Here is a 25,057-nt window from a genome sequence, read left to right as displayed (position 1 = left end):
ACTCATCAAAGGCGCCTTATCAGCCAGTTCCGTCATTCAAATGTTCATCCGAAATTTAGATATCATCGTCACTTCAGATGCTTCGGACAAGGGTTTCGGTCCGATTTCAACAGCGTAATGGCAAAGAAATGCGCACAGTTGCATGGGCATTGCCCACGGTTGACCGGAGCAAAACGGAGACCCAGAAATCTCAGCATGTCTTTTCGCATTCGAGAACTGGCAGGTCTACGGAGAAAAGTTTGTGTCGCGAAAAGACCACAGAGCATTGGTAACCATTATTTTAACGGATGGCACCAGACATCGGCCACGTCAATGGTCCGTATGGTCTGATCGGCTGCTGTACTATAACCTTTCCATCCAGTATCCGAAAGGGTCTAGAAACGTCTTTACAGACGCACATTCGCGCCTGCCCATTGAATGCGCTTCGAACCAAACCTCAGATGAAACAATCTCAGTCGTATCATCATGCGCGTGAAAACAGCGAGCTACAGCCTACCACTTCTACAGACGAGGTATCGCAAAAGGTAGTGGAATACGTTGCAATAGGGTGGCCCCCAAAAAAGCACTTGAAGCTTGAAGTCCTCACCTACTTCAACGTGCGAGAATGAATGAATGAAAAACTTTATTGAATTCTTTTGGTCAGTTCCGGAGAGTCTCCTTGCAGCTGCGTCTTGGCGCTTGCCGCAGCCGCCGCCGCCGTCGGGGGCTCCTTAGCAAGGGTGGTCCCTCATTCCAGGGCTCCACTGGTCCTGGCCACCGCCCACGCGTGCTGCACCAATGCCCTTTAGGCGGTGAGCTCGCTGCTGGTGAGCAGGCCCTCCCATTGCTCCGCACTGGGGTTAGTCTGTTTGTGGAAGGTGTAATTGTGTTTACACTCCCATGTGACGTGGTAAAGTGTCGGGACGTCACCGCACCAGGGGCAGCTGTCGCTGTACTGGGTGGGGAACATTTTGCTTAGGACGTGTAAGTTAAAGAAGGTGCCAGTCTGCAGCCTCCTCCAGCTGACCGCTTCTTGCTGTGTGAGGAGTTTGTGGGGCGGGGGATACTTGAACCTGCAGCCTTTGTAGTGATTTAGGATGTCTGCGTACGTCGGGTCCACCATCGAGGGGTTCTCGAGGTCCTCCGTCAGCAAGGCTCGGTGCGTGATCTCGCGAACCTGGCTGTCAGCCCTCGAGTTGCCCTCGACTCCGGTGTGTGCCGGTACCCAGAAGACCTTTTGCTTCGCTTTGAATCCCGAGGCTCTCGCTCCGAGGAGGATGCGTAGGGCCTCCCTGCAGATCCTTCCTTGCTGATATCGTCTGCAGGCCGTTTTGGAGTCCGTTATTATAATCTGTGGCTTGTTTCTGCGGTAGCCTTCGACCGCTGCAAGCGCCACAGCGATTTCCTCCCCTTCTGCCACCGTACGTCCTCTCGCGGATGCGCAGCTGATCGTGTCGCCCGTGTGGTCTACGACCGCCACCGCCACTTTCGTGATGTTGTTGCATCTATCCCTCGGATATAGTCCTGCGTCCGTGTACACCGTGTTTTCCTGCGTGGCTAGGTGTCTCTCCACGTATTCTGCTCTTGCTTGTCTTCTGGCCGCGTGTAGGTTGGGGTCCATGTTGCGTGGCAGTGGGCAGATTCTGAGGGTTTGCCGGATTTCGTCCGGAATGTTCTCGTCCGGATCTGCTGTGGTTTCCACTCTGTGGCCAAAGTCTTCTCAGGAGTTGCCTGCCTGTTTCTGTAAGTTCTAGTCTTTCTAGCTGTGCGTTCAGCTGGGCCGCCGCCAACTCCTCGAAGGTGTTGTGGACTCCCAGCTGTAGTAGCTTGTCGTTCGGGGTGTTTCTCGGTAGGTTTAGTGCGGTCTTGTAGGCTTTCCTTATTAATGCCTCGATCTGTTCTTTTTCCCTCTTGATCGCCGGGTGGTAGGGGAGGGAGTACGTCACCCTACTGACTACCAGGCTCCTGACTAGTTTGAGGGTGTCCTCTTCCTTCATGCCGTGTCTTCTGCTGGAGACTCTCTTTATCATTCTGCCGACTTGTTCGGTCGATTTCTGTAGCAGGCTGATCGTGTGGCTGCATTTGCCGCTGCTCTGCAGCCACATGCCCAGAATCCTTAAGGTGCTTCTTTCTGGTATGTTTTGGCCTTCGAGCTTGATCTCTAGGCTCGCCTCCGTGGGTTTCCTCGCTACTCTGAGTAGCTCTGACTTGTCTGTCGAGCACGCTAGACCCCTTGCCTTCACGTATTCTTCTATGCAGGTCGCGGCTCTCTGTAGTCTCTCTTGGTTTTCTCCTAGCGATCCACGGTTGGTCCACACCGTGATGTCGTCCGCATACATGGCATGTTGTGTGCCTTCGATTGCCCCCAATTTTTTGGCCAGGCCGATCATGGCTAGGTTGAAGAGCACGGGCGAAATCACCGACCCCTGTGGGGTTCCTTTGTGGTTCCTTTGTGGTGCCAACAGCTCAAACAGATACAGGAGACCTACACGCAAGAGGTAGACAGAACCGAGCAAATACCGGAGGTGGACAAGCGCCTGCTCAGGCTATGGGAGGCAAGGCGCGGGCTCACCAAACGATGGAGGAAACAAAAGCTAAACAGGAAGCTAAAGAAGAAGATAGCGGAAATCACGGCCAAGGCAGAAGAATACGCTACACAACTGGCAAGGCAAGGGTGGCAGCAGTTCAGCAGCTCGCTAAACGGCACCCTGAATACGGCCAAAACGTGGCGAATTCTGAAAGCGATGATGGATCCGGGAAAGACGAAGACCGAAAGCAGTAAAACGATACAAAGACTGATCCACCAGTACGAAGGAACGGAGGACCAAATGATAGAGGACCTCAAAACCAAGTGTTACGGGAAGGAACGCCCCAAAGAATATAGAGGAACCTATCAAGGCAAAGAAAACCCCGAGATGGACAGGCCGATCACGCTGGCAGAAGTGCACGAGGAGATGGGGGCCCTCACTAAGAACACGGCAGCTGGGGGAGACAGGATACGCAATTCCCTCATACGCAACCTCAGTGAGGAAGCGGTAAACCAGCTGACAGACTACCTCAACAAACTCTGGGCCGAAGGCTCGATTCCGGCCGAATGGAAACACGCGGAGGTAGTGATGATCCCCAAACCGGGCAAAAAGCTGCAGATCGAAAACCTACGACCGATCTTCCTCACCTCGTGCCTGGGAAAGCTATACGAAAGAATAATTACGAAAAGAATCCAGCTATGGATGGAGCGAGAACAACTCTATCCACACAGCATGTTTGGATTCAGGTCAAAGCTGTCTACGCAAGACGTTCTCCTACAACCCTAGGAGGACGTTCTCGCCAACATCCCGAAGGCTGGAGAGAATGTTGTCATGGCCCTAGACATCAAGGGGGCCTTTGACAACGTCAGCCACCCGGCAATAATGGATGGCCTCCAGAACATAAATTGCGGAGAAAGAACTCACAACTACGTGAGGGCCTTTCTCGCAGGCAGAACTGCCACCGTGGGGCTGGGAGACGTGAGAAACCAACCCTTTAACGTGCGAGAACTTTTTCAGGTGCATGGCTTGTTGTTCCGAGGAATGCCATTCCCGATGCGCTGAAACCTACGTTTCTCATCTTTGCACACGAAAACCACCCTGGCAATGTAAGGGCTAAATAAAGCCTGGGTGACCTCTCTTAGTGGCCACAGATGGACAAACAAGTTGGAGAAGTTATAAGTAGCTATCACGTTTATCACACACTTCATAAATCTGCTAAGCCATCGTTCGCGCCCTTGCAAAAGCTGACATTTTTCGAAGGACAATGGCAGAAGCTCGGAATGGACATTGTGGGACCGCTTGAGTGGGGATGTTCTAACTGGAGACGCATATTAACACGCACTGACTACCATTGGAAGTGGCCTAAATTTGCATTTTGCACAAAGAGTCATGTCTCATACAGCGGTCGATTCCCTTGAGGGTATCATAGCAGCAAGGGCTTTCCGCATGGAGTCGTAAATAGACAACGAACCATCGTTCAAGCCTGAAATGTTCCAGGAATTATTGCTACGTGGAGCATTATAGACAGACACTCTTCAGTATACCACCCGCGTGGAAATGGTGCAAACGGAATATTGAACTGCATACTCAAAAACTGGATACAAATGACCAGATTGGAAAAACACTTTCTGAAAGCTTCCTTGGTCGACTACCTCGGCACTTATAGGCTGACACCGCACTGGACAACTGGCGAGTCCCCTGCAAGGCTTCTACATGGTTGCCATCCCAGAACACGTCTCAGTATTGCTGGAATGCTCTTTGGAGGCGACGTAGAATGGAGCACTGCGCTGAAACTACTTCGCGATAGTTTCCCAGCCAAGCAGTCATACTCCAAGCAGTACACTGATGCTGTTCCAGGTCCCCTACATACCTAGAAGGTGAACTCTTTCGGGTACGAATTCCCGCAGCTCGAAGCAAGACATCGCTTTCATACATGGCTTCGTTAAATGTAGTGAAAAAAGGTTGGCCGACGTTCTTTTCTGCTAAGTGACGATGGCTGCTGGAATGGATCTAAAATGGTTCACGTTACAGAAAACAAGTCTAACTGCACACCGCACTGGGCACTGCCCCCAAACAGAGATCTAACGGCTGCTGCAGATCGCACCTAGCTAGGAGCAGCTGCAACGACAATTGCATCCATACCACACTCTCCTCCAGCGGGTGAGGCTAGTAGTTCAGCTCCTCTTAAGACAAACTAGACAGAACTAGCGCTGCGCTGGAGTACAAGAGAGCGTCGACCACCCGACAGGCTACAGCACCTACCTGACGGTGTCGGTTCTCGTGAGTACTGTGCTTTTACGTGGTTTTTTTTCTCAAGTGGAAGGTGATGTTGTAAGGCGCCTAAGTTTCAGTTTCGTTCTCCCTGCGGCCTGTACTGTCACCATTAGCAATTCTCTCTCTTCTCTGGAATCCACACTCTCAGCTGGAAATAAACAGCCTAGCCTGAGCTGCCTCCTGCGTCTGTTCTTTCCCTCCATCCGAAAGTCGGACACCACAACCACCAAACTTTAACTAAATCATACTTTTTTTGTTTTTCAACAGCAGATGCAAGACGTGAGCATCTTAGGTTGATTATGTTCCAACTAGCCCATTCTAAAGCACTCTGCTTTTTCAAAAACTTGTGGCATAAAAAATTCTATCAGTAGAAAAAATGACCACGTTGAGTAAAGCTCAAAAAATTTACATAGGTGACCAAATTGCTTAAGGTTCATGTTTAGCACCTAGCGGCAAGTTGCGTGGAAGCAAGTTAAGTATGGACGATGACACAAAAATTCGGTTGGGCTCGCATGCTCGCTTCACCTGGGCGTATGTGACGAAGAAGATCTGATCAGCAGTGGCGTTGGGGAGCCCGTGGAGGGTGTAATCCACCTCGAGGTAGTGCTTACTGAAGAGCCGATCCTGAAAGGTCTGCAACGAATGAACAGAAAAGCGAATATTGCAGAGAAACATCCACTACTCAAACACCTCTTAGAATGTGTGCATCTCAACAATTGCATGAAGAGCTTTTTTTCGGGAACTCGTTACTGGTCTGGATAAAGGTTACTTATTGCACATTCACGCAACGAGCTGACAGTGACATCGCTTCGGTAGACCGCAATGAAAGCTGAAACTATTTTAAACTCCGTGGTAAGTCTAATGCGCACTGGCAGCACGAAGCATAGCAAAAACACAGGTCGATGTTTAACCTCTCAAAAGTTCAATGCGATAAGGCGTAGAGATCCCTCCTGCGCAAGTACTCATTCTCTTTCATATGTTCATAGATCGCGGGGAGTTCTCATAAACCTACTGGAGGAGTGACGCAGTGGTTAAGTGATGCGCCACTGGACCGCAATGCCGCTGTTTCAAACGCGGCTACAGGCGGGACTTGTCAGACACACGTTCACCTTCACGAGTTCCTGTAATTTTAATTTGTGCGCCGAAAATTCTTTTGGACGCTGTCCAACTCTCGACCAATCTGCTGAGGCACAGTGCCACGTTGGGCAGGTGGAAACTGCATTGAATTATTACAATTAATTTGGCTGCCACCTGACAAGGTGAACCGATAGCCACCTGCATTTTCGTGATAAGAACTGACGGACGCCGGCTTTTCTCGTAACAAGACCTCTGAAACTATCATATTAGTATTAGCATTATTTACTTCTTCAAATATTGCACACCTCAAGCCCCTACAGCCTAAACTGTACGAGGACAATTATCGTAGTGGAATAAGGAAATTGTTTTTTTTTCAATGGAATCCACCAAATGGACTGCTTTGGTGGAAGGTGGTTTCAGCAGGCAGACCATTATAGCCGACTGCAGGTTCAAGACATGGTATGCAAATGATATTTTGTGCATGATTGTAATAAACGCTTTGGCGTGAGAACGGCCATGTGAGACGTGATGAGCAGTATTGATAACTGCAAGGGGTGAGCGATAAAATTTTTAAGATAGACAGCCTCGAAGAACTGCATACTGTCACAGTACGGCCGAAGGAGGCCAGCAAAAAAGCGGTACCGTTTTTTTGTGTCTTCATCCACACTCTGTCTTGTCCTTGCCAACCCTCTGGCTTATCTGGTCTTAACAACTGTCTCACAGCAATGTCCTTATAAATCTCTAAACAGGCAGAGGCCGGAAACTGTTCATCGAAACTCTTGGTAATAGGTTAGCCTTAGATTTCAATGAACAGAGGGTGGAATGATGAGTAATTTCAGTGAATTAATATAATTTCTAATTTACCGAGATTGTACGGTGCAGTCCAATAAGAGATTAGAAGGTCTCTATCAAGGCTTGTATAACGCAGTACTCGAGGAATTAATGTTTCATGTAGGCAAGTAAGTTACAGGAAGGAGAAGCTATAGTTGTATATCGTATCGTAATATATAAGAGAAGCTTAGCTTCGTTGATAACGCCTAAAATATTGTCACGCGTCTTCGTAGAACATCGACGGAAGAACAACATCAACGGTCACACGGATCAGTAGAGCAAAAAGAAGAGGAAGGGCAGAACGACGCTTGTAGGTTCGTCGCGGTCCTGCTTCGATCGACCCCTCTGTAAATAAACCCCTGTGCGTACTAAGCACGTCATAGCTTTTGTGAGAGGTGCCGAGTATCGACCACAGAGCGTTCCATCTATCGAAGGAGCCATAGACTCCCTGGCTTACCACCGGTGCCATCGGACATGACTGGAGACGAAAATACCGAGCAACCAGGACCATTCATGGCGAACAACAGGCCACACTATCGGGAGCACTGGACATTTTGCAAAACCTGAGGATGACGTTGACGAGTGGCTGAAACGCTACGAAAGACTGAGGTAATATAATCGCTGGAGCGCTGCTACTAAACTGGCTAGCGTGGTGTTCTTCCGTGCTGCTGCTGCCTTCGACGGGATTCACTAAGTGCATGGCCTACCTTTACATGCGAGACCGAAAAAAATTCTGGGGACGAATCAGTAAAAAAGCGTGCAGAACGACATTGCGTCACAGGGCTCAAGTACCCGGAGAAACATGCATTGCATACATAGAAGCTATCTTAAAGCTCTGCAAGCTAGTGAATTGCAGTATGCTTGAAGAAGACAAAGTCGGCCACCTCCTAAAATGAATTGCGGAATACGTTTATAATTTCCTGATTAGCAAAGAGAGCTTGAGCCCCAACACCAACGTTATAAAACATTTCAAAACATAGGTTCTCAAGCTGTGTCGAACCACTCCTAAATTCGGAAGGCTGGCCAATGTTACCTCTGTGGCCAGTGTTGAATCCTGTCCTCCACGTTCTATGCTTGATATGATAAGAGAAATTGTGCGGGAGGAATTGTCCAGATCCAGGGAGACCTTCTGCTCTGCAGAATATCTGCGGCACAGTAGCGCACCGCAGGCAAATGTCGCCGCCCTGTCCACTCCGTGGGCCCAACCTAGCGCCTAGCGGAGCTTCGCATATAGACGATTGGAGTAAGTTTCCCCAACGTTATGCCCACCATCTGAATGGAAGGAGGGCCTCCTACCCTGAAGACGTGGTTCGTTAGCAGCGAGAGCCTGGCTACAACCAACGTCGCGACTTTGTTCGCCAGCACTCTTATGGCGGTCGCTGGCGCTCTCAACTTTTGTGTTACCGGTGTGGCATTGCAGGACATATCGTTAGCTATTACCGCCACCATTTCCTGTCTGCCCACAGCTACCGACCCCTGGCGAACATTCACGGACAACTGCGCACCCAGCAGCACCGATCCCCGACTATGCCTGCTTGGCATACGTACGATTCGACACATTTTCGGAGTGCATCACCTGCGTCTGATCGCAGTGTGACGCCGCTACCTCAGCGCCAACAGTGGTCACCTTCCCCTCGACGTCGTGCTTCCCCTCTGCCTCCGGGAAACTAGCAGGCGCGGCTAGTGGAAGTGAGGCCGCCGGCGAGTCGATGACGTTCATACCTCTACCCGTGTTTATGTTGAAGAACAAAATCGAAGTGTATATTGATGGTGGGAACACAATGGCTCTTGTAGACGCTGGGGCTACAGTATCCGTTATGAGTTTGAGATTTAAGAACCGTTTAGGCAGGAAAGTAATGTTTAGTGGTGGTGGTGGAGGGGGGGGGGGGGGCGTGCAGCATTATTCCGTGGTGTCGGTGGCGAACATTTGGTTCCATTTGGTGTGTGTGCTTCGAATGCTGTTATTGGCGGTCTAACGTTTCGAACAGAATTCGCAGTGGCGCCTCGGTCACCGCATGATGTGACTCTTGGGATTGATTTTTCTGCAAGAGTGCGGTGCAACTTTAGACTGTCGTACGGGAGAGATTGCTTTGAACTGCTTACTACTTTCGGCTCCTGTGGATGACTCGACACCTGAGTTTGGAGCATTTGTGGCCGAAGAAGACACTATTGTACCAGCTTTACCTGCAGCATTCGTTCGGGTGTTCTCTATTCGCAATCAGTGCGACTCTTCTGAATCTGTAGTAGAACCTACCACACTCGCCTGCTCTAAGAAGATCATCCTTGTGCCTCTGCGTCGTTCCCGTGGTCAGAGGCCGCACCGAGCTGTGGACAGTCAACCACTATAAAGAGCCAGCTGCGTTTCCTCGGGGCCTAAAACTCGACCGTTTCGAGGAAGGCATGTCAGGTTCTGTCGCGGCGTTAACCAGCTCTGTCATTTGCCAGCCCGTGCAACGAAATATAACGACCCAAGCTAAGGCTAGGATTAATAAGCTTCTGTCCACAATCGAGCGTCGCATTCTAGTGGAACTACTTCTGAAGCACGTGATTGTGTTCGCTTTGCCAAGGACGACTCAACCCCACTCCCTACCAGTCGTATACATCAAACGAGCAACACCACGCCCACACCTCCGATGTGGCAGAAGCTCTATCAAGCCTCAGCAACTGAACGTTAGTTAATAGATGACCAAGTTCAAGATATGCTAAAACGCGGCATTATTCGATAATCTCCTGGTCCTTGGGAATCTCCATTTATGCTTGTTAGGAAAAAAGATGCCACATCAAGCTTCTGTGTTGACTACCGTCGCTTAAAAAGAGCCACGAAAAAAGACGTCTACACGCTTCTGCGTATAGGTGATGCAATTAACTGTCTGCACTCAGCTGCATACTTTTCTTACATTGATTTGAGGTCAGGCTACTGGCAAATCCCCATGCACAGTGCAGATGAAGAAAGAACAGCATTCATAACACTATAAGACTTTATGAATTTAATATTAGGCCTTTTGGATTATGTTGTGCGCCTGCAACATTCGAGCGGTTCATGGATGCAATCCTGCGTGGATTAAAGTGGCAAATTTGTTTGTTATTTGGACGACGTTGTAATTTTCGGCAAAACAATTAGTGAGCACAACAGCCGTCTGGATATCGTGCTTGATTGCAAGTAATGAGCTGGTCTTTTGCTGAATTAAAAGAAATGTCATTTTGGGAGCCGTGAAACCATTGTTCTTGGTCACTTAGTTGGTAAAGAAGGTGCTCGACCAGATTCCGAGAAAATTGAACATGTCAAAAGTTTTACAGTGCTCCAATAAGTAGAAGAGCTGCAGAACGTTTTAGGGCTCTGCTCGTACTTTCGACGCTTTATACGAAGGTTTTCGGATATCGCTTACCCGCTCACGTGTCTGCTGCGTAAAGACGCACCAATCAATTGGAACAGCGAATGTGACGCAGCTTTCCGTCATTTGAAATTTTTGACCCCGCGCCCCATCTTACGCCACTTCTGCCCATCAGCACCAATTGAAGTGCACACTGATGCAAGTGGCGCCGGTATCGGCGCTGTACTTATACAACGGCATGGCCACGACCAGCACGAGGTAGCATATGCCAGCCGCTCATTGAGTAACGGAGAAATGAATTACACGGTTACCGAGCAAGAATGTCTCGCCGTTGTTTTCGCTGTACAGCGCTTCCGCTCCTATCGTTACAGGAATGATTTCACTGTCGTGACCGACCACCATTCGCTTTTCTGACTAGTGGGTCTTCGTGACCCCTGTGGACGGCTCGCTCGATGGGCATTGCGCCAATAAGAATTTAATTTTACTTTGGTGCATAAAATCGGCAGTAAACACTCAGATGCTGATAGCCTTTCGTGTTCGCCGCTTAAAACGACTGATGACGACGCACACAACTTCGCTGTATACCTGGCTTCACTTTCACAAGCTTTCCCCGATCTTCGAGTTTTCCGAACTAAGGAACGCAAAGTTCAAATATTAACTTCTTTGTTTGATGCTCCGAAAGATTCTGAAAAGAACACGTTTTGCATTCGCGCAGGATTGCTTTATAAGAATTTTGCTTCTGGAGGAGCCCGCATGCTTCCTGTCGTGCCAGAAAGCCTACGCATCACACTTCTTGAAATGATGGTTGACGACGCCACGTCTGGGCACTTGATGGTGGCCCGAACACTCTACCGCACACAACAACGATATTACTTGCCTAAGATGCTTTCAACTATCCAGCGCTATGTAGCCAGCTGTGTGCAATGCCAGCGCTTTAAGCTGCCGACTTCAAGTCCACCGGGAAAACTGTGGCCAGTCAAACCTCGAAGAGCCTTGTTTAGGCAAGTTAGCATTGACCTTCTTGGACCTTTGCCATGGTCCTCTAAAGGAAGCCGTGGATTCTTGAGTGCGTAGATTATTTAACCCGTTATTCTGAAACAGCCGCGATACCAGCCGCTGCTGCGTCTGAAGTATGTCAATTTCTACTTCGATTTGTTATTCTTCGACACAACCCTCGTGCAGTTCTCATTAGTGACCGTGGACGCCAATTCACAGTGGATGTTGTGGAAGAACTTCTCCGCCTGTGCGCCTGCTGTTTTCGCCACTCGACGCCATATCATCCCCAAACGAACGGTGTGGTAGAACGCATTAATCAAAAGCTCTATGTACGTCGCTGCAGATCATAAGGACTGGGGTGGCGTCCTGCCGTTCATTAATCATGCATATATAACACAGCGCAACATGAGGCAACTGGCTACTGCCCCTTCTACCTGCTCTAACCTCGCTTGCCTCGCTCTGGCCTCGACACCATCCTGCCATTCTTCATTCATGATGAACCTACTCTTGCTACCACGCTCTGCAGAGCTGAAGAAGCTCGACAGCTTGCCCGCGTTCGAATTTTATCGACGCAAGAGCGTTCCAAGAACCGCTACGACTCCCGACACCATCAAGTATCTTTTGTTCCTGGTGACATTGTGTAGTTGTGGGCAACCCTACTTAAGCGTGGTCTTTGTCAGAAACTGCTGTCACACTACACTAAACCGTTTGTTGCGTTAGAGTGCATAAACGACCTGAATTACGTTATAGCACGCCTAACTGCAAGTGGTTGACGGTCACACCAGTCTCAGTTGGTGCATGTAGCCCGCCTCAAGCGATTTCATCCGAGGTTGCATTTAACTCGCCGTACGGGCTTTTTCTGCGAGGCGGGAAATGCCACCCACCTTCGTAGAACATAGACGAAAGACGAAGATCAACGGTCAGACGGATCGACAGAAGAAAAAAGAAGAGGAAGGGCCGAGGGACGCTTTTAGGCTTCGTCGCGGTGCTGCTTCGATCGATCCCTCTTTAAATAAACCCCCGTGCGTACTATGCGCGTAACAGTAAGGCGAGACCAAGAAAAATCACGTAATCTGTGAATGCCAAAGTACTTTCAAGGTGAAACGGGAAAATATTTGCCCAACAGTACTTTGTTATACAACTTTTGGATGTCAATGACGGGATAAACGATCATATTTGACGATACAGCGTCACATTCCGCCCCGTCAAGGTGCGCCGTTGCATCCGCGATCCAATCCACGAACACGCTTGGAATCATCAACAGCACAGTGATCATAAAGATTGGGGGAGGGGCGGCATACGCCTGTTTTGGGTAATCGCTGTTCTTTATGTGTAGCGGAAAACGCGCCACCTGTTGTATGAAATCTGCACCACTGCTGCGCGCTTACCCGCATTCTGTTTATTCTCTGAACATCGTCAGCTTCGATGCCCATCACCCTCGTCCGAACGTCACATTAAGAGCAAGGTACTCTCTCGAATGGAGCGCTGAAGACATTGGCTGGTTTGTGCATGCTAGCATTCAACGTTCCAATTGATATCTCCTCTGCTCGCTTGTGCCTGCCATTTTTCAGACTCAATCGCATGCCTGTCGTTATGCGAAGTCATGTCGTCAGCGTCGTCCGCGCCCGCCCCATGTGCTGCACAACCTGCAGAGCAGTCCCACTGAAACTCATATAAGTCTTGGTTGCAACACCAACTCAACCTTACAAAGGATGCATCGAAGGTGAATGCTTAGGTTTATAGGTCACTGAGTCAAGTTTAGAATAAAGTTCATGTGGGTGTAACGCCCTTACAAAATTTTTTTAGGCAGTCTGTAGACTTCTGTCTACAAAGCCTATAGACTCTCTGTAGGCAAACCCTAGAGAATAGTCTATAGGCAAAACAAATACTACAGACAATGTATAAATAATCTATAGATGTATGGCCATACACATTTAGTAAACTTTTGTCTATTGATAGTCTATAGACTTTGAATAGACAAAAAGAATTATCTATAGGAAGTGCAAGAAGTCTATAGACTCTCTACAAAGAATCTTTATAAGGGAAAACGACTCAGACTATGAGGGCCGCTGCAGTGAAGGTCTCCGGAAATTTCGACCACTTGGGTTTTTTTAGCATGCACTGACATCGCACAATGCAGGCGCTTTTAGCATTTCACCTCCATCGAAATGCGATCGCCGCGGCCAGGATCGAATTTTCACCTTCCGGGTCAGCAGCCGAGCACCAAAGCCAGTGCGCCACAGCGGCGACTAATTTAATGAGGAAACTATGCTATCAACAAAAAAGAAAGGCTTGCCTCGTACCTCGAACGCCACGACGACTCCGGTATTTGCTTCAATTTTCGGGAGCTTTGACGTGTCCTGCAGGAAGAGTGCGAGCAATGTAGAGAATTTATACGAACATTTCTGAGAAGTTGTTACAGCATGTGGCTCGAAACTTAGTAAACAAGGCCAATTGCCTTCTGTGCGGTTTAGTTGCTTAAGAGAGGCACAGAAACCTTTCCACACTAGCTTGTTTGATGTTACAAAAATTTGCGAGTTCACCTCACACAATTAAATAGGTACAGATTAAGAGGTTTTATGTTTTGCTTCGCGTAAGGCCTATGATAGGGCTGTAGCCAAAGCAAAACTTTATGCTAGAAATAAATTGCAATTTAGGCGTCGATACATACATTCTGAATTTACGCGCTGAGCAGCTCTTACCGCACGCAATTTCTAAACAGCGCGCAGCTTAAAAAGTAAAGGTGAACAGAGGTGCTTCTTACTGAAAGGTCATGCGGAAGTCTAGTAAAACATAATTCTGAGCAACTAATTCCACAGTTAGATACTCATGAATTTTTTCCTTTCAATGCATATATTGTCAGAGATCATGTTTCCGCTTAAAATATCGCTGAGGGCCCCCCCAAATTGAGGTTGGCCTCTAACCACAAAGATGCTGCTTTCACTGTAAACGGAGATATTATTGCGTAAAGAAGGCAGGACAATTATTTCCATGTGTCGCCATGACCAGCCGATTTCGCAAGTTAACGTCGATGCGTCGACACAGACATTATGACTCGAATCCCTGATGCCACACTACGCAGCCATTAACTTCATAGCAGTGATCAGGCAGTCATTGATTTAAGCGTCGCGAGCTTATATTTGGTGACAGGAAAACGTATAAATGCAATTTTCGCAGAACTGAGCAGTTATTTTCTGTGGAAAAACATCAATATATTGAGACCGAGCCGTAGCATAGATGTTTAGCAAACAAAAAGGAAAGCTGGATAGTGATGCCCTCAGGGTTCCATTGTAGCTCGTCAGATAGAGGCAGTTCTGTCCGAAAGTTCTATTACCTGCCAGTTTTACCCGACAGTCCGATTTCTTCAGCTTTATATGATCCTTCTTTTATTCAGCAGCAGTGGAGTGAGGAGCAGCACATAATTTTATGTTATAGTCCTGTTGAGGTAAATTCTTTTGACCCACATTTCACCTAATTATTGCAACCTACGATGTGCAAAATTTACGATAGACATACATTGGGTGGTGAAAAGCACGGGAATGGTGCAAAGTGGTCTGCAGCGGTTTACATGCATGCGCATTCTTTTGCAGGTGAAACTACCAGCGCTCAAGGCTGGTGCCAGTGCTGAATCTTTTATTCCACATTCCAGACATCAGATTTAATTAACGCTAAGCAAGATTAGCAAGAGGTTGAACAGCTTTTATAGTACTTTCTTGTAACTGAAAATACAGCACGAGAGGTATCACGCTAAGCGGAAATATTATAGCTATGGAAATATATCCCCATGTATCGCAGTCTTTAACGGCGCAGAGGAGATATCATTGAATTTCATATTTATTTCTTATTACCTGCTTATAATGCCATGAAAACAGGGATTGCGTTTCCTGCTAGCAAGTCGAATCCCGCTTCGTCCACTGTTGTCTTCGAACCGTATACAGTGAAAAGCTTGGAAAACTTTGTTTCCATTTGGCATATTGCGAAATAGACGAAACATTTCAATAAAAAATGTCAGACTCGCTTTACCTTGCTCCCGTTTTTGTACTGGGCATTGAAACAGCTGGCGATTTCGGATACTTTAGCAGAAGAATACTCGGTCCAGAAGAAATCGTAAGGCATGAAGAAGTTGGCTGTAAAAGAGAACATAATTGCGCTCATAACCAGATGCAAAAATCCGCAGCAGCAATTGGAAATAGCATCCAGTAATGCCAGTGCCACTCAAAGGCCCTTGCAGTTGCGGTTCATGGCGCCTCTCCTAACGTTGCAATCGTTCGATCGCTTCCTCTAGCGCCCAGCTAACTCTCTCCCCGAACGTTTTTAGGACATCACCCGTGAACAATCTGATGTGCAATCTCTAAACGCCTACCTGAACGTAGCTTGCAATAAATTTAAATTTCTTTGCCTTGTGTCGCTGACAGGGCTCATAGTCTAGCACTGAAGCGTGCATCCACTGTAGAAAAAGGAGACTAAAATCTTTTTTTTGCATATTAAGTCGGTGGTGTTAGGCACCGTATTTCCATACATATGTTTTGTTTTTATAGACTCAGTGGGGCCCTGGCATTTGACGCAAATTACTGACGGTCTCACGGTACAGAACAAAAAAATAAAGAAGATATTTCATTTATCTTGCAGTGTAAAGCTGTTGGCGGTGTTGAGGTGAGGGAAGAATTATCCCAGGAAAAACTTAAATCTAAACTGCAATTTATTTGCATCATATCGCATACAGTGCGTATATGACTAGAAGCGAGAGGAAAAAGCTGTCCCGAGAACATCTTGATAAAAGCTTCATGCTCCTGTAGTCGCATCACGCAGCAGCGGCGAAGTAGTGCAAGAGCAAAAAAAAAAAGCGACAGTGTTAACACTGATACAACGACAAACAAATGCATGTGGGCGTAATGCGCAACCCGAACAGTGTAAACAACGGCCAAAAACTATCCGTAATAACCGAAACGTACACAAAAGTACTTACAGATTTTACACACAACATATGTAAGAAAGCAAACCGAACAAAAAAAGAGAGCATTGTCTTTAATAACAATGTTTTTGGAGCTCCTAACATTGGCACAAGTGAAGTCGAGAGTAAGACGAAATCTCGTCTGGTCGGAGACAATCATAGCAAAGCTTAATAATGGGCGCCGACCAAAAGAAAGCACATCAAATGAAAAAAACTAGAACGACTTTACGGCTCCCGTAAGGGTGCCTGTTTCGCTGTGAGATGAATTAGGTAATTGGGAATAAACACGCGCCAAAAGAGGGCGCAGGGAGCATGCGTACACAAGAGTTAGCTTTCCAGTGTTTCGATTGAGAGTGTGGTTAGTCGTTTGAATGCTTAATGATTCGAGGTGAAACGACGGAACAAATTAATTTCTGTTCCCAGCACGTGTGTCCTGCGTCAGTCGATGCCGTGGCCGGTTGATACGGAGTGTTGATCGATAGCATTAAAGTTAATAATAATAATAATTGGTTTTTTGGGGAACGGAAATGGCGCAGTATCTGTCTCATATATTTTTGGACACCTGAACCGCGCCGTAAGGGAAGGGATAAAGGAGGGAGTGAAAGAAGAAAGGAAGAATAGGTGCCGTAGTGGAGGGCTCCGGAATAATTTCGACCACCTGGGGATCTTTAACGTGCACTGACATCTTTAACGTGCACTGGCATTAAAGTTCAATTTTTTGGTTTTAAACATGGTTGCAATGTTGTTTTAGGCGCCTTTTAAAATTCCCACTGCCGTCAATGTAGTCTTTCACAGCCGGAACACGGCACGCTGTAAACAACGCGAGGGCACTTTTCCTTGGGAAGAACGTCTTTGGCCCGTTTCACATGCATGCGATTTTCGTCTGCGACGCTCCGAATTCTGTCGTTCTGCGACTGAGGAAGGCCGTCGGTCTAGCCGCAGACGGCTTGCGATCGAGTTCCGTCCGGCTGGTATTCAGTCGCAGCGTTGGTGTGTTCACTCTGCGGCTGACCAATGTGGGGCGCCGAGACGGCGTGCAACGTGGAGTAACGTGACAGCTGCTGCCGCGGTGGAAGAAAAACACTTTATATAATCAAACCATACGAAATATTACTTTGCATAAAAAATAAGCTGGTCATAACATCATCAGCACATTCCGTGTAGAGATTTTGTCGCGTTTTACCATAGGTTGCATATGCGAACATCTAGCAGCCTTGCGTGTCCCTCCAACCGAATTCGTTTGGTACGCGCTGCATGTGAAAGCACTGGCCGAAAATCTCACTGCGGCGTCACCGACTAGGCCGACTATTTGCATTCCAGTCGCAGCATGTGAAACGGGCCTTTGACGTTAACCAGCGCATGTCGTAGATTTCTCGTCGGGACATGGCCAACATGAGCTTTGAATGTACACAGAATGTGCGCCAAGGCTTCGCTTATTGTGTGGGTTCCCTTATAGCGGCACGTTTCAGTGGGGAAAACACGGCAGCTTCACGCGTCGGGCAAGAATACTCCAATTACTTGAAGGGAATCCCTTATGATGTGTAAATTCGTTTGCGCAGGCGAAATTCTGCTCATTGAAAATGCCCATCAATCATTCCTGTGTCAACAGTCAAATGCTTAGGTGTATTATCCGATTCCGACATGTCTTGTAATACATATTTTTCATTTGTCTTTTCTCAGCTCCGGAAATTTGCATGTTTGCTGAACTCTGTTAAGACCCTTTGCCCTATGTATGTACTCAAGGACATAGTATACGCCTTAGCCTACAGTGCGTTACGTATTTGTATTTGCCGCTTTTAATTCTGCTCTGCCTTTTGGCGAACGAAGGTCAACAGCATACTGAAATCTACCCTTAAATCAGTATTGTATGGTAGGGCACGAAATGATGATAGAAGCGTTTTTGAACATTTACAAATTCTTGACTATTGTCGTATTTTTTCTGAAACAGTACTTTCCAAACACAGCTCGACAAGCGATTTTTGTACACCATATGTTCTTGGTAAAGATCTGCGACCTCGCCATCGTTTTTTTTTGTGCCTAGAGTGCGAACCCGTTCTGGCGAGCGTCTTCGAAAACATTGGGTTCCTTTTGTTTTTAACCGGTTACCCAAAGAAATATTTTCTGCTACTTCCAAAACATAGTGAAAGCTTGTCTTGGGATATTACGTTGTTATTTCCAGTATTCTGCCTTGATGCTATGTTTTTATATTTTTTTGTTTTCTCTCCTTTTGTGTGTATTAGGTGCGCGCTCTTTTCTAATCCACTTTTTTCTCTAATACTTTTTTTGGCAACTTGTCTGCTCGGTGCATGACTTATATGCTGTCTGCTGCCGGGCACTGCCGCTCAAGCCTTCTGAGGCTTGGCAGTCCCGCATTTGTATTGGAGGCTCGTAAAGATGTTCAACCGGTTGACCTGCAAACTGTGGCAAAGAAATACACCAGCTCAGCAGAAAGGAATCCGGGGGCGGGGAGGTTGGAGAGATAGGTAACTTAGGCCTAAAGGCTCTGTGTCCATGCAAGGGGAGCTGCGAGAGGTGAAGGTTATTAGTGGCTTCTTTTACCCAGAAAAAAAAATTGTACAAGACACATAAGCTTCGCCTTATGCGTATAAGGCGTTAGACTTAATGACCACATATGTTAAATTGGGCATTATTCAATTTGCATTCGTAGATACGTGGGGTCCTGATTCTACTGCTGGCGCTATGGCAAAGTGGTCAACGATACAATGGCAGGTGCAGCATTTGCTGGAACTTGCGAGAAATAGCTTGTTCTTCCCGAGCAACCGCTCGCGACCGATCATTAATTTGAATGCCACCTGTCACGGATTCTAGTTTGCTCAGAATCCGTTGGCCAAGCTGTAAAGGCGGCATACAGTCACGTGGTCGGCATATTTTACGACCGTGGAGGGCTGCGCGAGGCCTCGCAGAATACTTTGCCCCAAATTCGCCGTTGGCTGGTCTCCCTGGGTGTTATACCCAGTAATTTTGTGTAAAATTACTTTTTGGACGGGAAACCGTTTGTGAACGCAATGTTTTCGTATAATGTAAGATTTCGCTGCAGCAATCAATATATCCGCAGGTCACCTGACGGCAGTCTTGTATTTTTTCCTTTTATATACGTTTTCGCTATCGTCCAAAGCGTTCCCTATTGGTTTTTCTATGGCAGTTTTAACTGTTCGGTGCGATCGATTGAAACACTTGAAAAGATTTTGCTACATATCAGAAGATTGGACCATTACCTTTAATATTTCTAAAACAGTGTCTTACAATTATTCAATTTTCAAAATATTTCCTCAAGAATGCTGGACATGCCCCATCGGTTTTTCACTCACAACACCGACGACCCGGGTTTTCTTCAGAGCAGGAGCCTTAACGCTTTCGCAATAAAACTACGAGAAAGCAAGTGATCTGGACGGCAGAACGAAATGCAAGGAAGCAAATTAATGTTCGGAGAAAGACCGAAAGGGCGAGGAGGGAAAAAAGTGTAAGAAAGTGGTTGGTTCCTGGGAAATAGTAGCAAAAGATGTAGAGAATAAGGTGAAAGTAGGTAACTGTAAACGGTAATAAAAAGTACAGGACGGTTCGGGGGCAGGGGGGCGGCGGGGGGGGGGGGGCGGCTGTAGTTTGAAATAAAGACAAGAAGGCGATATGGAGTACTTGTACATATCCTTGTCCATATCCCAGCTCTTCTCTTGAGTGGTTCTCTCTTGCGCATGCATCTTCTTTGGCTGGCAAAAAATTCTTCAGCATAAAATACCAACCCCGCCCCCCCCCCCCCCCCCCCCCCCGTTCAGCCTTGCTGAACTAATACGATGTCCGGTGTGATGTGAATTTTTCTCATTCAGTTGATATTTTTCCTCTGGAGTCTTTCAATACGTGGTCATTATATCGAAGTTTGTTATGTCCAGCTCTGCAGGCAGGGGAATTAATTGAAGATTAGTTAATGTTGCCAGGCACGTCTAGGCGCCTGGCAACATAAGGCGTTCTTTTCTACAGAACATTGGAATCTTGTTTGAGTGCCTTACAAATGCGGTAGTAGTAGTGCTTTGTAACTGCCTTAACGCCATATTTAACGAACAGTTAATCAATGTACATGGAGGTTGGCACATTTACGGCAATTCCTAAGAACCTTTTCTTTTGGAGAAAAAAGTTTTTGTACCTTTTCTTATGCTGTCCGTCCCCAAACTAAACTGCAGTAATTAATTTTAAAGAAGAATAGGGAGTTATAATTAATATCATAGCATTTCGGGCTGGTATACCTTGATTGCGGAACATAAATCCTATTATCTGATATAGCTTAATGGCAACGGTATCTACAATGCATCCCAGGAAAGATTCTCTTGGAAAACAACGCCTAGAGTCTTAAACTAAGATTCCTGTTCCATTGGCATTGTGGGTGTTATGATTGAATTATCATTTATAACTGTCTTACTTTTTTCGTAATGATAATACTGCTGTTGTTTTAACCGCCTTTTACTTTTAGGCCGATTTTACAAGCCCATTGCTTTAATTTTTCAGCTCTAGGTTTGCTTTGTGGACGACCTCATTGTCTGTTTTTCCAGTTGCAAGTATTCTCGTATTATCTGTGTAGATAAAGCCAAAACGGGTAAAAGTGCCTCGGAAAATGGCTGGCTGTGTTTTGTAGGAAACAGAAGAGTATACTTCCCAAGGCTGCGCCGAGAAGACCATTTTTTTTTGCTAAAACTTCACGAGTAGCTTTCTGTGCGTGCGCCTCCTAGTTCGAGGACCTTCGTGGAATGTGATGCGAGCTATGTGAACGATTCTGCACTATAAACGACCATAACTTCAACCAGCCAGGTGGCGCAAAGCTAATTTAACCTCTAATGCGCAATCTCACAGTTGTCCATCTTGGGGGAAAAAACATGCAAGGAGGCGGTTTGCCCTTCGATGCCGACATTCCCTCATGTTAATGATTTAATTTCAGAGCCCACCGCAATATTCACTTCCCTAATGACGTGCCCCTATTTCCAGCGCTAATACAATTTGTTGAAAGCTGGAATTGTGATTGAAGCATATTTACGTTATTTTAGAAGCAACCGTACTGCGTGCAATGCTGTTCATTTTCTGTTACTAGGAGGCAAACATACCAATAATACCTTGTATAAGGACGCACACGAAAAACCTTAATGTTGTGTAAGCGAAGGTCCGGAGTTAATTAAGAGCGCCACTTTCTGCCTCTCAACATTCGCATTAGAGCTCTGAGGCTGCTTTCTGCCGACTGATGAAGCTGAGGAGAAGTCGCACAAGCAACCTCGTCGCGTTTTCATGTAAATGTATTGCCTAGAAAATGTGACTGCAATATAACTAGCTCCGCACGTAGGTACAAGGTTAAGTTTTTGAGTCGTTTTAACTTGTTGCAGAAACATACGAAAGCTACGAGAAGTTTATAATACAAAGATTTACCATTATTTTTTGAGAAAATATCTCTCTTTTTGCTTGCTTAATTTGCTAAGAAGGAAGCGTACCGCTTTATTACTTAGGTTTGCAAGAAGCGGTAAAAAATGTGTATTATAAACTCACGAGTGTCCGTTGGGCGTCCGATAGTTTTTCGTCAGCTTAGCTCCAAAGTGTGACATGGGCAGCCGATATTAAAACTATCAAGCTGCTTTTTCTGTGTCATTTTTTTTTCTTTCAGCATGACGCTGGAAAAACATTTTTATCAGAGCGCTGGCGTCCTGTGAAATATTTAAGTGTTAAAGCTTTAAACTGCATGAAAAACTATTTTTATGCGGCATTGTTGGAGCTCTGAAATTTTATCCATGGGCAAGCAGATCGTAAACGCGCATTAACTACGGCTTTTGACATCAAGGCTTGCGGTATGCAATAAGCGTCCAGCGCCGTTGAACATAGAAAAAGAATGACTGTCCTGCTGTGCCTGCTCGTGCAGCATTTTAGGTTGCAAAATGCTTCTGCACAGGACGACAGAAGCATTGCAGGTTGCAAATGGCTTCTGTCGTCCTGTGCACAGTGTCGAAGCTCCGATATGTAGCTCACATATGCTTTACAAACAGTCAAGCAGATATTGAATCTCCGCGTTGTAGTGCTAGGCAGGTCGGAATATTTTCGCGAAACGACAGATTGAGCCCTTCCATAGTTTAACACCTTTTCGAGCCATTCAACTCGACTGCGCATACTTGTAAACGTGGCTCTGAACAGGCACTGCGTGATCCGAGGACCGATTCGTGGTATGTGGAACATCCTGCAATGCACAAGGAAGGAAGTTATTCTCACACCTTGCTGAAGTGAATACAGAATTAGCGTATATCACGGAAACAAATTCAGAACACTTCCTTTCCACCACGAACCTTAATGCAAAAAGTCAGAAAACAATTTCAACAATGTTCTGCTTGTTACTTTAGTTTTGCTTATCACCCTGCCACTAAGTAACAAATAAATTAGCTACCCTCAGCACTTTGCGGGAGACTTTACACTCTCGCAAGCACCAGCTACACTCAAGTCCGTTAACTGAGACTGAGGGATTGTTAAATGTCGTCTATTTATTTACTTCTACACAAAAATTCTACAGCCTACTCAAAGTTATTTGGTAAGAATTCACAATTAGATGGGCATGTTGTGAAGACATCGCAAGTTCACGTGATCTAGGAGGCCTCCCTACCGCCTAGGTTGCTTCTCTAGAGATTTTTCGCTCACGCCGCTTCCGACGACGATGACGGGTTTTCAGTTGAACAGTACCCTTACGCTGTCGCGTAAAAAATAGAAAAAAAACACTTGAGGGCACTTAAGCCCTAAAGCGGCTGCCAATAAAGGTGCGGTATTCCTGGGATGGTAACGGTCACCTCCTCACGAATATAATCAAGAAACAATCTCTAAGGCGTTTTGTATTAGTTGAGTTGTATAGCTTTCCCTCTCCTCTCGTCACTTTTTTAACTCTCAAAGGTAAGCAATTGCCGGCGCGGGCTGAAGAAGCAACGCTGCTGTCTGGCCGCGGCCATGGCAGCTACATGACGCCTGAAAGAATGTAGCCAATAGCCGTCTGTGACAAGAGCTACGCAGGAGCGTACGACAGAGGAGGGCGCGAGCATGAAGAGGTCGCCAGAAAAGACTCGCCAACGTTCGCGCGCGATCTTACGGGATAGCGTATACAGCTCGTTCGGTCGAAAAGCGGTCGGCGTATTAGTAGTCAGCACCGCGTATCGAATATAATAGGGGGTGTATAAAAAATTCGTATAATGATATTTTGTGATTGCAGTGATTGATGACTGATTGGTGTGTGATAGACCGTGACGAGTTAATGAAATCATTGTAAATAATTGATTAATTAAAGAAATGAAAAATTTGAAAAACGGGGTTCAGAGGTGTACAAATTTTTAGAATGAAAAGCCAGTGCTTGATGATGCTAAGTATCGGCGTATATTGTCGTCCTGATAAAACGATGTTGTAACAGAAATTCTAAACAGTCGTATGAGCAACAATGATGCCTCAAACGGTGTACGCTATCGCGTCAACTATTTAGCGAAGCATAGGAGTCTTCTAGTATTTTTTGTTTCTGTTCTGCATGTAGAAGCGTAATATTTGGCCCAGGTGCTCATGACGACAGAATGTATTTGTTTAAAGACTTTATGTACTCTATTGGTCAAATGTTTAGGGGAATCCCCAAGTGGAAAAAAATTATAATAAAGGAGCAAATTACTAATTGGTATCCACCCAAGCGCAGCCATACGGCTACAAAAGAAAGCTATGCATCTTCCACAGAAACTTCTTAGTTGAAGGAAAAAAAAACCTGCCAAGTTTGTTTTAACGTGAACATCTATAACGTGAACCTCCATAATACTGATGTTTTTCTGCTCTCGTTTTCTTTTCTATTCTTATTCTTAGATATTTAAATTCTAATACAATCTTATAACTAGTCTGGAAATTGTACCTTCTCCACGTTCTCGCGGTTGGTTATATTGAAATGTATATTAAATCTCCATCCCTATGCAGTACCCTCTTTGAAGGTCGTTTTGGCTGTCTTGAAATAAATAAAAATACGTAACGAAATTTGCTGCTTGAGAAACACGAATTAACATTCGAGACGAACGCTTTAGGCGTCTGAAATCTGCGTTCGCATATAATGAAGATGTCGTGCAAGTAATGAAGGTACATGAGCAGGTTTCCTAAGAAAGGATTTAGTAATTTAGACTCCTGTAGCTACGTAAATATGTGTACATAAGTCGGTGCGAAAAGTGTCCCCATACTTGTTCGAAATACTGAGAGCGAACTACAAGAATCGAATTCGATGTGGTTGACCGCGAGAATTGACTGAAGTAGTGAAAGGTACGCCCATGGTGGAACGAAAGCATAGGAAAGGCCCTCACTATGCATCCTGCATGATAATAATGGTGCCGGAGGTCCTGTGCTTTCGCAAGAACTACTGAGAGTCTTTGGCCGATGGCGCACCCAATAAAAACGAACAGCGGCTTCCCCTGCTTGACTGTGGGCTGCGCGTAAGCAAGCGCGAAATGACGCCGGCCAGCTAGCGAGGGGGAGCACTTACGTGCGGCTTCAAAAAATATGGCGTAACAGCTTCTCGTAAATTCTTTCCTTTTCGCATGATTGCGCTTTATTTTCACGCGGGCGTGGACCTTCAGTTAGAACGTTAGAGAAGCTTCACTACCATTATTTATGGGAATATTCACGTAGAAAGCACAAATATCGAGAGTAACCAGTAAGCTATCTGCTTAGATAATGGCTGTGTCAGTAAGCAATTCTGTTTTCAGAAGAGAGCGTGATGTGTCCTGAGCAAAGGAAAGCAAGTAGACTGCAAATGTCTGCAAAAGTGTGGCTCATAGAATTTTAGAATTTGGAAGGGAAAGGCCTGCCCGGATATCTGCTGTAAAGGAGACTTCTACTGAATATTTATGGATTTCAGCAAGTAAATGCGTCCTGTTAGTTCATCTGACGGATTTGACATATTGTAACCTGATTTCGTGATTAGTTATCTGCGTGAAAGTGCCACTTTACTCAAGATGACGAAGCTGAACTGTTGTGGGTCATCGGTATCCAATTTCTTGTGCTGAAAAGTATTCAGTTGCCTGCTGTACTGTATCTTTCCGCTGGCAGGACGACTT

The 25,057-nt window shown here is 46.2% G+C and overlaps 1 protein-coding gene across 1 annotated transcript in view; it reads right to left on the bottom strand.

Moving 5' to 3' along the window:
* Positions 1-25,057, bottom strand: part of LOC144123047 (neprilysin-1-like) — a 240,814-nt gene that overhangs the window by 8,273 nt on the left and 207,484 nt on the right. The window contains exons 25-28 of the mRNA XM_077655963.1: positions 22,121-22,185; positions 15,041-15,144; positions 13,321-13,377; positions 5,307-5,414 (exon numbers count right to left, since the gene is read on the bottom strand). Of these exons, the coding sequence (XP_077512089.1) occupies positions 5,307-5,414; positions 13,321-13,377; positions 15,041-15,144; positions 22,121-22,185 (334 nt within the window). The remainder of the gene's footprint in view (positions 1-5,306; positions 5,415-13,320; positions 13,378-15,040; positions 15,145-22,120; positions 22,186-25,057) is intronic.

Source organism: Amblyomma americanum, chromosome 3, assembly GCF_052857255.1.
Source record: "Amblyomma americanum isolate KBUSLIRL-KWMA chromosome 3, ASM5285725v1, whole genome shotgun sequence".
NCBI lineage: Eukaryota > Metazoa > Arthropoda > Arachnida > Ixodida > Ixodidae > Amblyomma > Amblyomma americanum.
This window is presented reverse-complemented; position numbering and strand designations above follow the sequence as displayed.